General features: G+C 43.5%; 1 protein-coding gene across 2 annotated transcripts in view; it reads left to right on the top strand.

Annotated features, from left to right (window-relative positions):
• Nucleotides 1-11,655, top strand: part of LOC148658734 (voltage-dependent L-type calcium channel subunit alpha-1S-like) — a 43,159-nt gene extending 31,504 nt beyond the window's left edge. For both annotated transcript variants that reach the window (XM_088640276.1, XM_088640277.1), the window contains exons 30-44: nt 1,631-1,759; nt 2,297-2,362; nt 2,460-2,551; nt 2,843-3,002; nt 3,365-3,492; nt 3,905-4,001; nt 4,957-5,059; nt 5,435-5,536; nt 5,919-6,046; nt 6,268-6,396; nt 7,113-7,336; nt 7,729-7,826; nt 8,362-8,456; nt 8,986-9,111; nt 9,474-11,655. In XM_088640276.1, the coding sequence (XP_088496402.1) occupies nt 1,631-1,759; nt 2,297-2,362; nt 2,460-2,551; nt 2,843-3,002; nt 3,365-3,492; nt 3,905-4,001; nt 4,957-5,059; nt 5,435-5,536; nt 5,919-6,046; nt 6,268-6,396; nt 7,113-7,336; nt 7,729-7,826; nt 8,362-8,456; nt 8,986-9,111; nt 9,474-9,707 (1,911 nt within the window). In that variant the 3' untranslated portion in view covers nt 9,708-11,655. The remainder of the gene's footprint in view (nt 1-1,630; nt 1,760-2,296; nt 2,363-2,459; nt 2,552-2,842; nt 3,003-3,364; nt 3,493-3,904; nt 4,002-4,956; nt 5,060-5,434; nt 5,537-5,918; nt 6,047-6,267; nt 6,397-7,112; nt 7,337-7,728; nt 7,827-8,361; nt 8,457-8,985; nt 9,112-9,473) is intronic.
• Nucleotides 11,656-12,173: the final 518 nt, after the last annotated feature.

Here is a 12,173-nt window from a genome sequence, read left to right as displayed (position 1 = left end):
CCAGCAGGTTCACCAATAATATATTTAACAAATACCTTTGCATTTGAGCCACAGTTGTATCTACTCTCAACTGTGTTGACTGTAGACATCCTGCCAGTAGGACATTCTTCAAGTTACTTGGTCCATCGTGTTGAAGGGACTACAGGGATGTACTGGTCATGCTCTCATTAAGCCTGGAGTTGAAAGGGATTAGATATTCACCCGCATTTATGCAGAAGCAATCATTTAGGACATCGGCATTTCTTTGTAAAATTCAAGGAGAAAACACACATTCAGAGGAAATGCAACAGCCAGGGAGGATTGAGAATCCCAGGAAGAATGTCTGGAAAAGCCTACGGATGTTCTGTGGTGTTTCTGATCAGTAGGGACTTGTCACAGCTTGGACAGCTCAGCGAGTCCTCCAGGTGGTTCTGAAGTGCAGACGGTCAGCAGATGGCGGTGTCACTCACCACGGCCAGAAAACTGGAACTGTCTGCTGCATTACAGACCTTAATGCAGAAATTCTCTACTGCTGGAGCACTGGAGAATTAATTGGACATACTGTAGTGAGGTGCTGTACACAACCTTAAAAATATTGAGAAGACAAGAAACGCTTACATTGTAATTGATTGCGGGGCAGTGCCCAAGCTGTGAATTGCCAAGTCAATGCCAATGTCAGTGCTGATCGTTTTTGTACTAATACATTTGGGAGTGAACAGCACTTTAAAAGTTATTTTCCTCTGAAGAATGGCCACAGATTGCCAGTTGTGTCTTTGTGGTGGAATCCTGCACCAATCCTTGATTTCCTTGGGCATCTGTGATAAGTCTGTGAGCTTTGTTGCGAGTCTTCCATTAAGCAGGATGCAGGTCCTGATTAGCAGTGGAAGAGCCACACATGTCCTCAGGATATCTGCTGCAGAACCCCAGTGTTCTCCATTTTCAAGTATTTGACAGCATTACTTGATTTACAACAAAATTCAGTTGGGCTTTCTACAGTTAATTTCCTCCACTGAAAATTCCTAAAATGTTATTCCAAAATAAAATAGCTGTCTCAGAACCCAGCATCAATCACACAGACAATGTGATCCCTCGCCTAATTCACAGACCTGGACAATGCTTATAGGCAAAGGTCAGGCAAGGTAAATATAAAGAGTTTTTTCCATAGCAGTGGACAACATACAAATGGGTTTTGAAAACGCAAGCCAAGAAAATTGGCTTGATTTTTTTATATTGCATTATCATCAATTGGACTGTCTAAATTAGCAAATAATAAGCAGAAACTCATCTCTGCAGTATTGAACTAGTCACACTCGTGGTGACTCTTTGATGGCTCAGATATCCTAATACATGCCCGCTCTAACTGGCTCAGGCCTTCCGGTGTGCCTCTGTGTCTCTCTTGATTTATTTTGGCAGGACGTGCAGCCCCCTCCCATCCCAATCCACTGCAGGACTTCTTCTTAGCTAGCTCTTAGATTGGCTCAGATTGTGGATGGATCTTTTCTCAAGCTCAATTCAGTAACCAAGGAGCTGAAAGCACAGCCAAGTCCTGTACTGGTGGGGACCGGCAGGGGCTGCACGTTGAGAGGTGCTGATCTCAGTTCTGCTGGGTCTTCTCTCCACCTACCCTTCTACACCCCTCCCCATCCGCAAGGACACGGAGGAGCACGCACGCATCTCCATCACTTTCTTCCGGCTCTTCCGAGTGATGCGTCTGGTGAAGCTGCTGAGCCGCGGAGAGGGTGTGAGGACTCTCCTCTGGACCTTCATCAAGTCTTTCCAGGTGAGCCTGGCCTCCTCCTTCTATCTTTCTCTCCTCCACAGCCCCCCTGAACTGGTGCTTCATCTCTGGAGCAGAAGGTGCTGTGCGACCATCACAGTGAGATGCGAATCAAGAACAGTATAAAAATATTTGAATGAAGCGTTAAAAAGACAAGAGACTAGACAAAATGATGTTTTAAATAAAAGCCACTGGATAAACAGTGAAGCACGTACAGTGATGCTCACATCCTCTCTAAATCATGATACCTCTCTGAGAGGCAGTAACCCAGGTGGGACTCTGCTGATGTACCCTCGAGCAAGCTAGAAGGCCTAACTCCCCTTGAATCCTGTTCTAACGCAAAATGGAACAAAATGTTGGGATTTAAAAGACCTTTCTATGTACCGAGGAACTTTTGTAAAGAATCCAAAACTCTTCTGACACTCATTAGGAATATGTGTCACTAATAACAGGCAACAATTAGGAATAAGTTTTAAGATCAATTTACCTCAGTAGGTAATTGAGATTTGACTTGGGCCGCGTATCTCTGCTGTTTTCCAGGCCCTACCCTACGTTGCACTTCTCATTGTCATGCTGTTCTTCATCTACGCCGTCATCGGGATGCAGGTAGGCACCTCTCTCTTGGTTTGGTTGGGCTGGGTGGGTGTGACCCGGGCCCTCTTCTAACCGGCTTCCTGAATAATCCCGAGTTTCTGCTCTCCAGGTCTTCGGTAAAATCGCCCTCGTGGACGGCACGCAGATCAACCGCAACAATAACTTCCAGACGTTCCCGCAGGCGGTGCTGTTACTCTTCCGGTAGGTTGGGAGCTTCAGAGGAGCTGAAGCAGCAATCCCAGAGCCCCTTCCTGATCACCTGGCACAGATATCGTGCCCAGGAGAAGATCAGCAGTCTCCACTGGTCCTCGTACTGCTGTGGTCTTGTCCCTGTGCTCGCAGCAAATCCACTCGACAAACACTTTGACCATGAGAACGGAAAGCCGTCTCCCGAGCAGTGGAGGATTTCAAGTTACTGTACTTATACTGTAGATTCTGATTTTGAGGTTTTGTGTTTTTTTTTCTGGTGTTTGATTGTCTCGGCCCTGCCAGGTGTGCCACGGGAGAGGCCTGGCAGGAGATCATGCTGGCCTGCATGTACGGGAAGCTGTGCGACCCCAACTCGGACTTCCTGCCTGGAGAGGAGTACACCTGCGGCTCCAGCTTCGCTGTCTTTTACTTCATCAGCTTCTACATGCTCTGTGCCTTCCTGGTGCGTACGAGAACTTGGGTTTTATGGAGCTTCTCCTTTCTGTCTTCCAATAGGATTGGATTGTTACATTCTTCTTGTATTCATGTCATTAAGAGACATGCCTCCAAGAGCTCATGTATGATGTAAGCTCATGTAATCTGCATAGAGCAGCAGGTTATTTATTTATCAATGATCAGTCATATAGAGAAGCACCCTTGTATCACTTTGTGCTAGAATGTAAAAGGAATGGATCCCTCTGACAACAGTTCAATGTTCCCATTAGCTTCTGGATGCAAACAGCATTGTTTGCACTCTGGCCTAAGTGCACAAGAGTGTTGTTTCTTGCCTAGCTGGGGTAACACCTAGGTGCTCTCTCTCCTCAGATCATCAACCTGTTTGTGGCAGTCATCATGGACAACTTTGATTACCTGACTCGTGATTGGTCCATCTTGGGCCCACACCATCTGGATGAATTCAAGAGGATCTGGGCAGAATATGACCCTGAAGCCAAGTGAGCCCACAGCTATTATCTAAATGTTCTATGAGAGCACTGCCAAAGGAACCTAGATCCAAATTCTCCATTACAAAGATCGGGAGGCTTTTGTAAAGTTTAATAACACCTTCAACAATTCCAGTAGTTTAAACAGTTGAACATTTCAAGGTTTAGCCTTATAATAATTCATTTTGAGTATACACTATATTTATATATAACAGACTGAGAAAAATGCAAATAGACTGTGAACTGAGAAAAATGCAAATTGCCTCATCTATTTAACCTTGTATATTTCACCTACTCTATTCTGCCATTCTTTGTGAAACTACATGCCTCCGAATGTCTGTGCCAAGGTTCTGAACGTCACATTGATCCTGACAAATACTCTTAGAATCCAAAAGTAATGGCAGTTTATCCTCCTTACCTGCAGGGGGCGCATCAAGCATCTAGATGTAGTGACTCTGCTACGGAGGATTCAGCCACCTCTGGGTTTTGGCAAATTCTGTCCTCACCGTGTTGCTTGTAAGGTGAGCTCAGCTTTGTAAAGAGTCTGTCTCGAAGAGGACACCTGGTAATTGATAATGACATTTTAGTCTAAAGGAAAAAATACTATACAATAAAGAAACAAATTATACGGTAAAGACATGAGAATAATTTGTGTTATTCTTCAAGGATAAATTCACTGGGGTGTTATTATTAAGTGCCCGCCAGAGGGAGAAAAAACATTTTTATTTTATTATAATTTAAAATTTTCAGTTTTGAATAAATAGCACTTAGAGTCTACTTCACTGCACAAAGCCAGTAAGACAGTATGATTCCCACTTGGTGAACACCCCCCAAAAAAGGAATATTCCATTGTTTCTTGTACATTCACTTCTTTATCTTGGGAAGGGGGCAACTTTTTATCCATTTTTGAACACAGTTTGGAACTGAAGTTTGTCAAAAAGGGAGTCCAAGAAGGAGTTTGTTTAAACTGAAAGCAGCTGAAGTCAGTCTGTTATGATGCAGGACCCCTGTACAAGACCCTTCAATAAGCATTGTACAATCTTTCCTGAATCCATGTGAGATCCTTGAGATTTGGATCATTTGGATTTCATACCTTGTTTTGTTACATGAGAGCTCATCCACATTCATCAACATTTCTGGAATTAAGGTAAAGTAAAGTAAAAGTCAAGTAAAGGTTTATTCCGTGCTGAAAAGAGAAGAAAAGAAACATAACGTTTCGGCTGTTAAATAAATCATTCCTGGAATTATTTGGGCAGGTTAACAACCTGTGCTAGCTTGTTGAAAGCAAATGTACAATATTGTAAAGCTAAAACCTCTGGTCAGAAAAGAATTCTCTTAGTGAACTACAGAGAAGATCCAGATAGAAACCAGGCACACAATACAGTATATAGTATTTAACCAAAGCGTGAAATTTCTGGGTTTAATACATTCATAAATTGATAATAAAGTTTGTATCTGTACACTATTCCCCTGCAGCGCCTGGTGTCTATGAACATGCCCCTCAACAGCGATGGCACGGTCACTTTCAATGCCACCCTGTTTGCCCTGGTGAGGACCGCCCTCAAGATCAAGACAGAAGGTATGAGCACCTGCAAGACGAACCACTACAGAACTTAGCTGAGGATCAGAAGCTACTTTTACAATGTAGCAGATATGAGTGACTGTGCTTCCCTGTCCTCTTGGGAAGCTCTTCAGTGCTTCACTTTATCACCCCAGGATGAGCTGCAGTGAAGAAAACGTGCTGTGGGAGACTTTGCTTTCTCAGCAGAGGGTGGACAATTTTTGTCCACCTCTGAAAATGTTCCTAGCCTTCAGGATAGTCTTCTTTGTCTAGTGAACTTTACTTCTACATTTAGCCTACACTTTTACATTTCAGCCAGCGGTGTCCGCCATGTTTTATGTGACTGCAGAGGGCTGCTGTGGTAACGGGGGCTTCCTGGTGTGTTCTGGGCAGGTAACTTTGAGCAGTCCAACGAGGAGCTGAGAGCCATCATCAAGAAGATCTGGAAACGCACCAGTATGAAGCTGCTAGACCAGGTCATCCCCCCCATTGGTGGTGAGTGCAGAGAGCCATCAAAATGCAGCAGACTACAGACAAGCAGCAATAGAGATGTGCTCAGTGAAGTGCAAGCAAAATTAGACAAGAATGATTACATGCAGCACAGGGAATCTGAGATCCTGGTACAAGGAAGGTTTAATCTTGGTAAAATCAGGGCGAGATCTACATCAGCTATGTCACAACTTCTAAATGTTATAATTTTATTGCATCTCTTAGCAAGATTGTTGGGTCACAAAGTGATTTAGTGTATCACAAATGTATCTAAAGAAACATTCACACTTGTCTCTCCTGGGAAAAACTCAAAGCACAAGCCCAAAGCACTTGCCCACCCCAGTGTAGCCTTGGGTCTTCCGATGACATGTGTCTCTGTGGCTTGCAGATGACGAGGTGACTGTGGGGAAGTTTTATGCCACCTTCCTGATCCAGGATCATTTCCGGAAGTTCATGAAGCGCCAGGAGGAGTACTATGGTTACCGGCCCACCAGGAAGAATGCTGTGGAGATACAGGTGGGAAATACAGAGAGAACCCGACCTTGCAGACCCTCATTTCTGTGGTGCTTTGATCTAGTATATGGATGTCGCCTTGATTTGTCCAATTTCTCATTTGTGTCTTCTCCCCATTCCCACCACTCTCCCCCTTTCATTCTCTTCCCCTCCACTCTCCTCTTTCACCTCTGCCCTCCCACTCCCCCCACAATACCCTCCTGCACCCCTCTGTCCTCCCCCAGGCTGGTCTGCGCAGTATTGAGGAGGAGGTGGCCCCAGAGCTCAAGCGGGCCATCTCAGGAGACCTCACAGCTGAAGAGGAAATGGACAGAGCCATGGAGGATGCAGCCATGGAGGAGGGCATCTACAGGGTGAGCACCAGGCAGTGCTGATAAACTACAGGACACTGCTGATTATCTACAGGGCACCTACAGTCCATCTACAGTGTGTATTCTTTGCACAGGGCATTGCTGATAAACTTCATGGCTTCTACAGGGTGAGCCGTGGAATAGACAAGGAAACTCCTACAATTCCACAGACTGTTACAGACAAATCTTACCTGTGCCAGAAATGAAAATGAACAAGTTACTGGTATCGATACTCATTAACCATCGACTGACAGATCATCATACAAACCACAGAAGGACTAGATGCTGTCCACATGATGGCTGTAAGACCTGTGATTTGGAATTGAGCACAGGGAGGAACATGACACCTGTAGACTTACAGTGTAGGGTGAAGCATATTTTACACAACTCTTCTTAAATCGTATCAGCTCACTTATGATTTAAATGTTGTGATGCATTTTCTGGCTATTAATAAAAGTCCACCTTTCCTTAAAGTCTGGTTCCACTCTTAAGAAATCACTTCTTCATGATTGACATCCTGAACAGTTTTTGTCTAATTTTTGATATAGTACCTCATTAGGGTATCATGAAAACTCACGGAAAGCACCATTTTATCAAATAATACTAAAAGATGTGAAGAAAGGAAGGAATGGACAAAGCCATTTCCTAACATGGCATGTTAATACTGAAATCCATGAAGTCATTTTAAGTAAACCTCTGCCCTTTGCCCTTTCCTCCAGCGGTCAGGTGGGCTGTTTGGCAACCATGTGGACCACTTTCCCCTAGAGAGGAGCAGCCCGCTCCCTACCAATGTCACCAGCCACCGGCCCCTACAGCTGGCTGACAACCGCCCAGAGGACATCGAGTCACCCCCTGACTCTGTCTTCCTGCCCAACACAGAGTTCTTCCCCCAGGGAAATACCAACAACGCCAACAGCAACACCAACAACAACGCTGCAGAAAGGTGAGTCCTCTGCCCCAGCTCCCTTAGAGATATTCTTCCACTACCCGCTGGACTGTAAGGCTCTAAATCCTCTGCAACAATGGCTCTTCACTCACCCTTAGGTTATGTGTCTCTTTGTGTATCCTTTGCACAAAGCACATTATTGAACAAAATGCCTAGGCAAGTCATACACAGACTTGTCAATGTGATTTAGGTCTTTCCATCCCTTGTATATCCCATGGAAATGTTAGAGAATTAATTGTGTTCAACCTGGACTGCTACGCATCTTTTTATTTTACATTTTACATTAACATTTTACAGCAATGTTAACCAATGTGCCGTTGTGCAGAGAACACATTCCAAAATGCACTTCAGGCAGAACAGTCCAGTGGATTCTGTGATTCCTCCTGCAGGTTTGCGGTCGAGAATGAGATGACCAAGGAGCTCCCTTTGACAGCGGAGACGGACAAGAGTAAAACAGACACCCGACAGAAAAGACAAGCACAACCAGGTCAGCTTTCTGTCAATATTTAAAAATGGAAATCTCATAACCTAAGCATCCTCTACTCCAATAGTTTAAATTGACCTTGGCACTCTGCAATGGGCTTTCCCAGTTCTGTGATTATAGAGTAAGGGCTGCAGGAATCTGGAACAAACTATCCCATCATGCTGCTTGAGGTGATAACCTGATAACCTTGTGAAATCCCTGGATCAATTATTTACAGGTAACCAAGCCAGTAAGGTGGGTCAAATGGCATTCTTTCATTTGTAAATGTTATTGTGTCTCTGTAACTTTATCACCTCATACTGTAGATATTATTCATCAAGCTGGCTATAGTCAAAATACACTGACCATGCTCAGGGTCTTTAGGCTGCTTAATATAGCAAACTGTTCCAACTGTGCCAACAGGTCCAGTGAATTAATGCTTTTTAAGCAGCACGTTTTCCTATCATCGGTGTCCAGTATTGTTTAAGTTGTGGTGCCTAATTTGAACTGTGTGGGGAACTGTCGTACTCAATCAGGCTTCATTTTGTATCTGGTGCAGCAAGAGAGCCAAGACTCAAGAGGAGCTGTGCAGACCAACAGGAGGACAAAGACAACCTCTTCTCCCAGATCCCAAAGGAGAGCATCACAGAGCAGGTGCCAACAAACACAGCACTTGTCTCACTGATCCCGAAACACTGCTTCTGCTTACTGGACTGGACCAGACACCCTTCATACAAGTTCATAGTGAACTCTTATGAATACAATTGTGCTGATCTCTATCTCCACCTAGTTCAGCAAAATATATATGTTGGATGCAATAAGACCTACTGTACCAATAACAGATGTTGTTTCTGTGGACTGACAGAAGGCTGCTAATTGTCATTAAACAAGAGGATTCTGGGGCGCATTGTTACAGTCCATTGATCCATTGTTACAGGTGGATCACTTCCATCCAAAGGTCCACCTGTTATGTACAAAATGCTCTATAGCTGGACTTTCCGAATACATTTGCAAGTACAGTAGGTGCTAGTCACACCTATTGACAGAGAGGGTAGGGAGCAATCCTTATATGGAATCAGATATGGCATCCTATACAGTCCATGGAATCAAGAGATACAGTACTTCCAGAAAACAATGCAGAAAAGCCAGGATTGTAATATCCTACCTGTATTTCTGGGTGCAGATTCCTCACCGTCCTTCAGAGAGCAGGAGCGAGCTCATGTCTGTTGGCACCTGCAGCCGCAGCTCCGAGCATGCAACAGGGGATCGCGGCCGTCCAGTGTCGGCCACTGACCAGCTCATTCAGGAGGTCAGTGCAAAGTTATGCATAGCCGTAAGGGTCACATGACTGAACAGCCAAACAACACTTGCTCTTTAAACGGTACGGTATGTTAACTATCGCATGCTGCTGCACAGCAGATGAGCACTCTCAGGTCGATGAGAATATTAATGCACCTAATGCCACTGTATGAGCTAAGGTGACATTTTGTAAAGGTTTGTTGGGTTTTTCTTGTGTGCAAAGGTTTTATAAAACCAGTTGAACTCAAAAGAGGGAGCCTTAGCCTTTGCCAGAACCAGACCTTTTTCGGTAGGGGTGCAGTGTGAGTATGATGCAAGTTTTTCCATTTTCAGCAGGCACCCTTTGAGTTACCTTGTATGTCCCAACTACAGGTCCTCATTGAGGGAGGCCTGGAGGTCCTTGCGCGAGACCCAAAGTTTGTTGCTGTGACAAAGCGGGAGATGGCAGAGGCCATTCACATCGACTTGGAGGAAATGGAGGGCGCTGCCATGGTGATTCTCAATGGCCGCAGGGGGCGTGTGGTCAAGCACAGAGCCAGCACTACTCCTGCCCTCAAACACCACCGAGAGCCACAGGACACAACCCTGGCTGATAGTTGTCTCTAAGCACCATCACAGCTCTGAATGTGACTTCTCATTGTGGCATCATATTCACTTGCCTTGATGGTGACATCACAGGATTGTAGTACCAGCCAGCACAGCTACAGGAAGTGAGGGGGCTGGTTGCCATGGAAAACAAAATGAGGCCTGATTGTTTGACAGGCAGATCTGCAGTTGGACCCAATTACGGTGGCCGTGACTGTGGTTATTTAAGCAAATCTAAAAAAAAAAACAGGCTCCACCATAAACCTCCTGAGAATATATATTTTTTTTCTTTTCCCCCTTAATTTAATCAAATAAAAAAGTAATTAAGAACAAAAAAATGTTTGAAGAGCTTTTGTCTGTTTTGGTTTTCCTGTCAGCCCCAAGTCATGACTAAGAAACAAAATGTGTTGGACAGTACTTACAGTAACTCTCAGAATGAATTGACATCATAGAATAAATCTTATTCTGCTTCTGAAAACACTCTGCTGTGTTCCATTGCAGAGGCAATCACAGCCATACTGTACTGTAACTGTGTTTTCACATCGGGAACTTCAAGATGAAATATATGTACATAATTTCAATCCATACAGAAGAACATAACATTGGAGCTTGAATTCGAGTCAGGGAGAGGTATGTAGAAAAAAAGCCTGATTTTTAAAATATCTGAATGTGATTCAGTGTTTGGGAGCCTGGGTGGAACTAATTTGTCCAGTAAAGTTGGTTCCAAAGCCAGTGAAGTGTGGGTTCAGTCTGAGCACACTGAAACCTCATCTGTGGACACTGGATCTGAAATTGCCTCAAAGGAGGTAAATAAAGGGGCAAGATCTTGTGTTTTTACACTAGCATTATGGTCTGACCTAACTTTTAATTTTTTTGTGACAAGTCTACTGTTAGTACATTTTTTTAATGTCCTTTCTGGAAGTGAGGAGATTCTTGCTGAAGGGCAGTTTATTTAAAAACTGTATTTCTTAGGTCTGTATTGGTGTGTTTTCTGCATAGTGTGGAATTTTTTCCAAGATTGCGGGCCTCAGGCCTGGCTGTGCAGATATCTTGTAAGAGTACTGTTTATATATCCTAACAAAGACGCTTTATGTGAACTGATTATGTGGACTAATCAATTTTAGCACCTGTAATCAAGTGACACCTACTGTAGATGTTTGATGCAATCAGCGAATTACAGTGTAGTTTAACTGTTAATTAGCAGACTCAACAGAATAGCTAAGCCACTGGTTGTATTAAAGTACTACAAGAGAGTTGGCTTTAGAAAGGTACGTAGATCTGCTATAGGATTTTAAAGTTGGCTGCATAGTGTATTTTGGGAGCTCAAAGAAATAAATTGCAACATGCTTGAAAATATCTACATCAAGATGCTTTTTTTCTGGAATTACAAAAGGATTCCAAACGGCCTTTTAGATAAGAAATGAAAATGAAAAAGACATCTCGAATGGGAAATGCATGTTTGCCGGACGGTCTTCGTCTAGTTTATCCAGGGAGCAGTGTAAATTCAGTGTAGGACAGAGACGTGCTGGGTCACATGTACAGTAGCTGCCAGGGTTGACCTGTGAATGGATGGCTTGCTGTCTTAACAACTGAGTAGCGCATTATGAATTAGACCCTTTTTATACAAATCAAGTCCTTTCTGTCAGAAGACAAGCTGATGCTGATGTTCTCACTTGAAAACAGGAGGTAGTAGTGCAGGTCGATTGTTCAGCATGTGGAAGAGTTTTGCTTTTGTCTTTGGCACAGCCATGGTGCTTCAGTTGACCTGATTGGTCTCTGCTTGGGTTAAGCCGTCATGCTTTGTGCAACAGCCTGGCCTTGGCAGTTTGACTTGGGCTTTGTCCTGGGGCTCACTGCTTGTTTATTTTAGCACTGTTATGTCGACTGGATATCAATGTACATTGAATAAAGGTTATGCACTAATGGTTAATATAAATAAAAATATAAAAATAAAAAAAATTAAAGAACATTCTCTGTCTACGAAATCTTGTTCTTAAAGATATACCTTCACAGATGTAATACAAAGGGGTTCACCATGGATAGAAGAATTAGGTTTTTCAAAGACCCTAAAGGCGACGTGGTACACTGCTAAGGGCTCTGAACAGCTGAACACCTGACCTTGCAACCATATAAAAAGCTGAAAAAAAGCTTCAAGAGGAAAGTAGATTGTAAAAAAAATAAGATAGGGAAACTTAAATAAGATTAATAAATAATGCTGGTTAAAACCAGAAGAAGAGGCTCCCTTGGACACTATGTCCAGCATAGATGGGCCAAAGACCTTGCCAAAAAATATTTTTACCAATGATGCCTTCAAGCAGGCATCCTGATAAGACATCTTTGCTCTCCAGGACTCTGGTTTCTACAATGTATTGGATACAAACTTGGACTCCACTCAGTGGAAGTCTGAATTTTTACTGGAATATAAAAAACAATAAAGTCTTAGTCTTTCATTTACCATACCTGTTTAACTGTTTGAAACATTTAATC

This window comes from Lepisosteus platostomus, chromosome 7, assembly GCF_059453375.1.
Source record: "Lepisosteus platostomus isolate fLepPlt1 chromosome 7, fLepPlt1.hap1, whole genome shotgun sequence".
Taxonomy (NCBI): domain Eukaryota; kingdom Metazoa; phylum Chordata; class Actinopteri; order Semionotiformes; family Lepisosteidae; genus Lepisosteus; species Lepisosteus platostomus.
The sequence above is the reverse complement of the archived record's forward strand: the minus strand, read 5'-3'. Positions and strand labels throughout refer to the sequence as shown.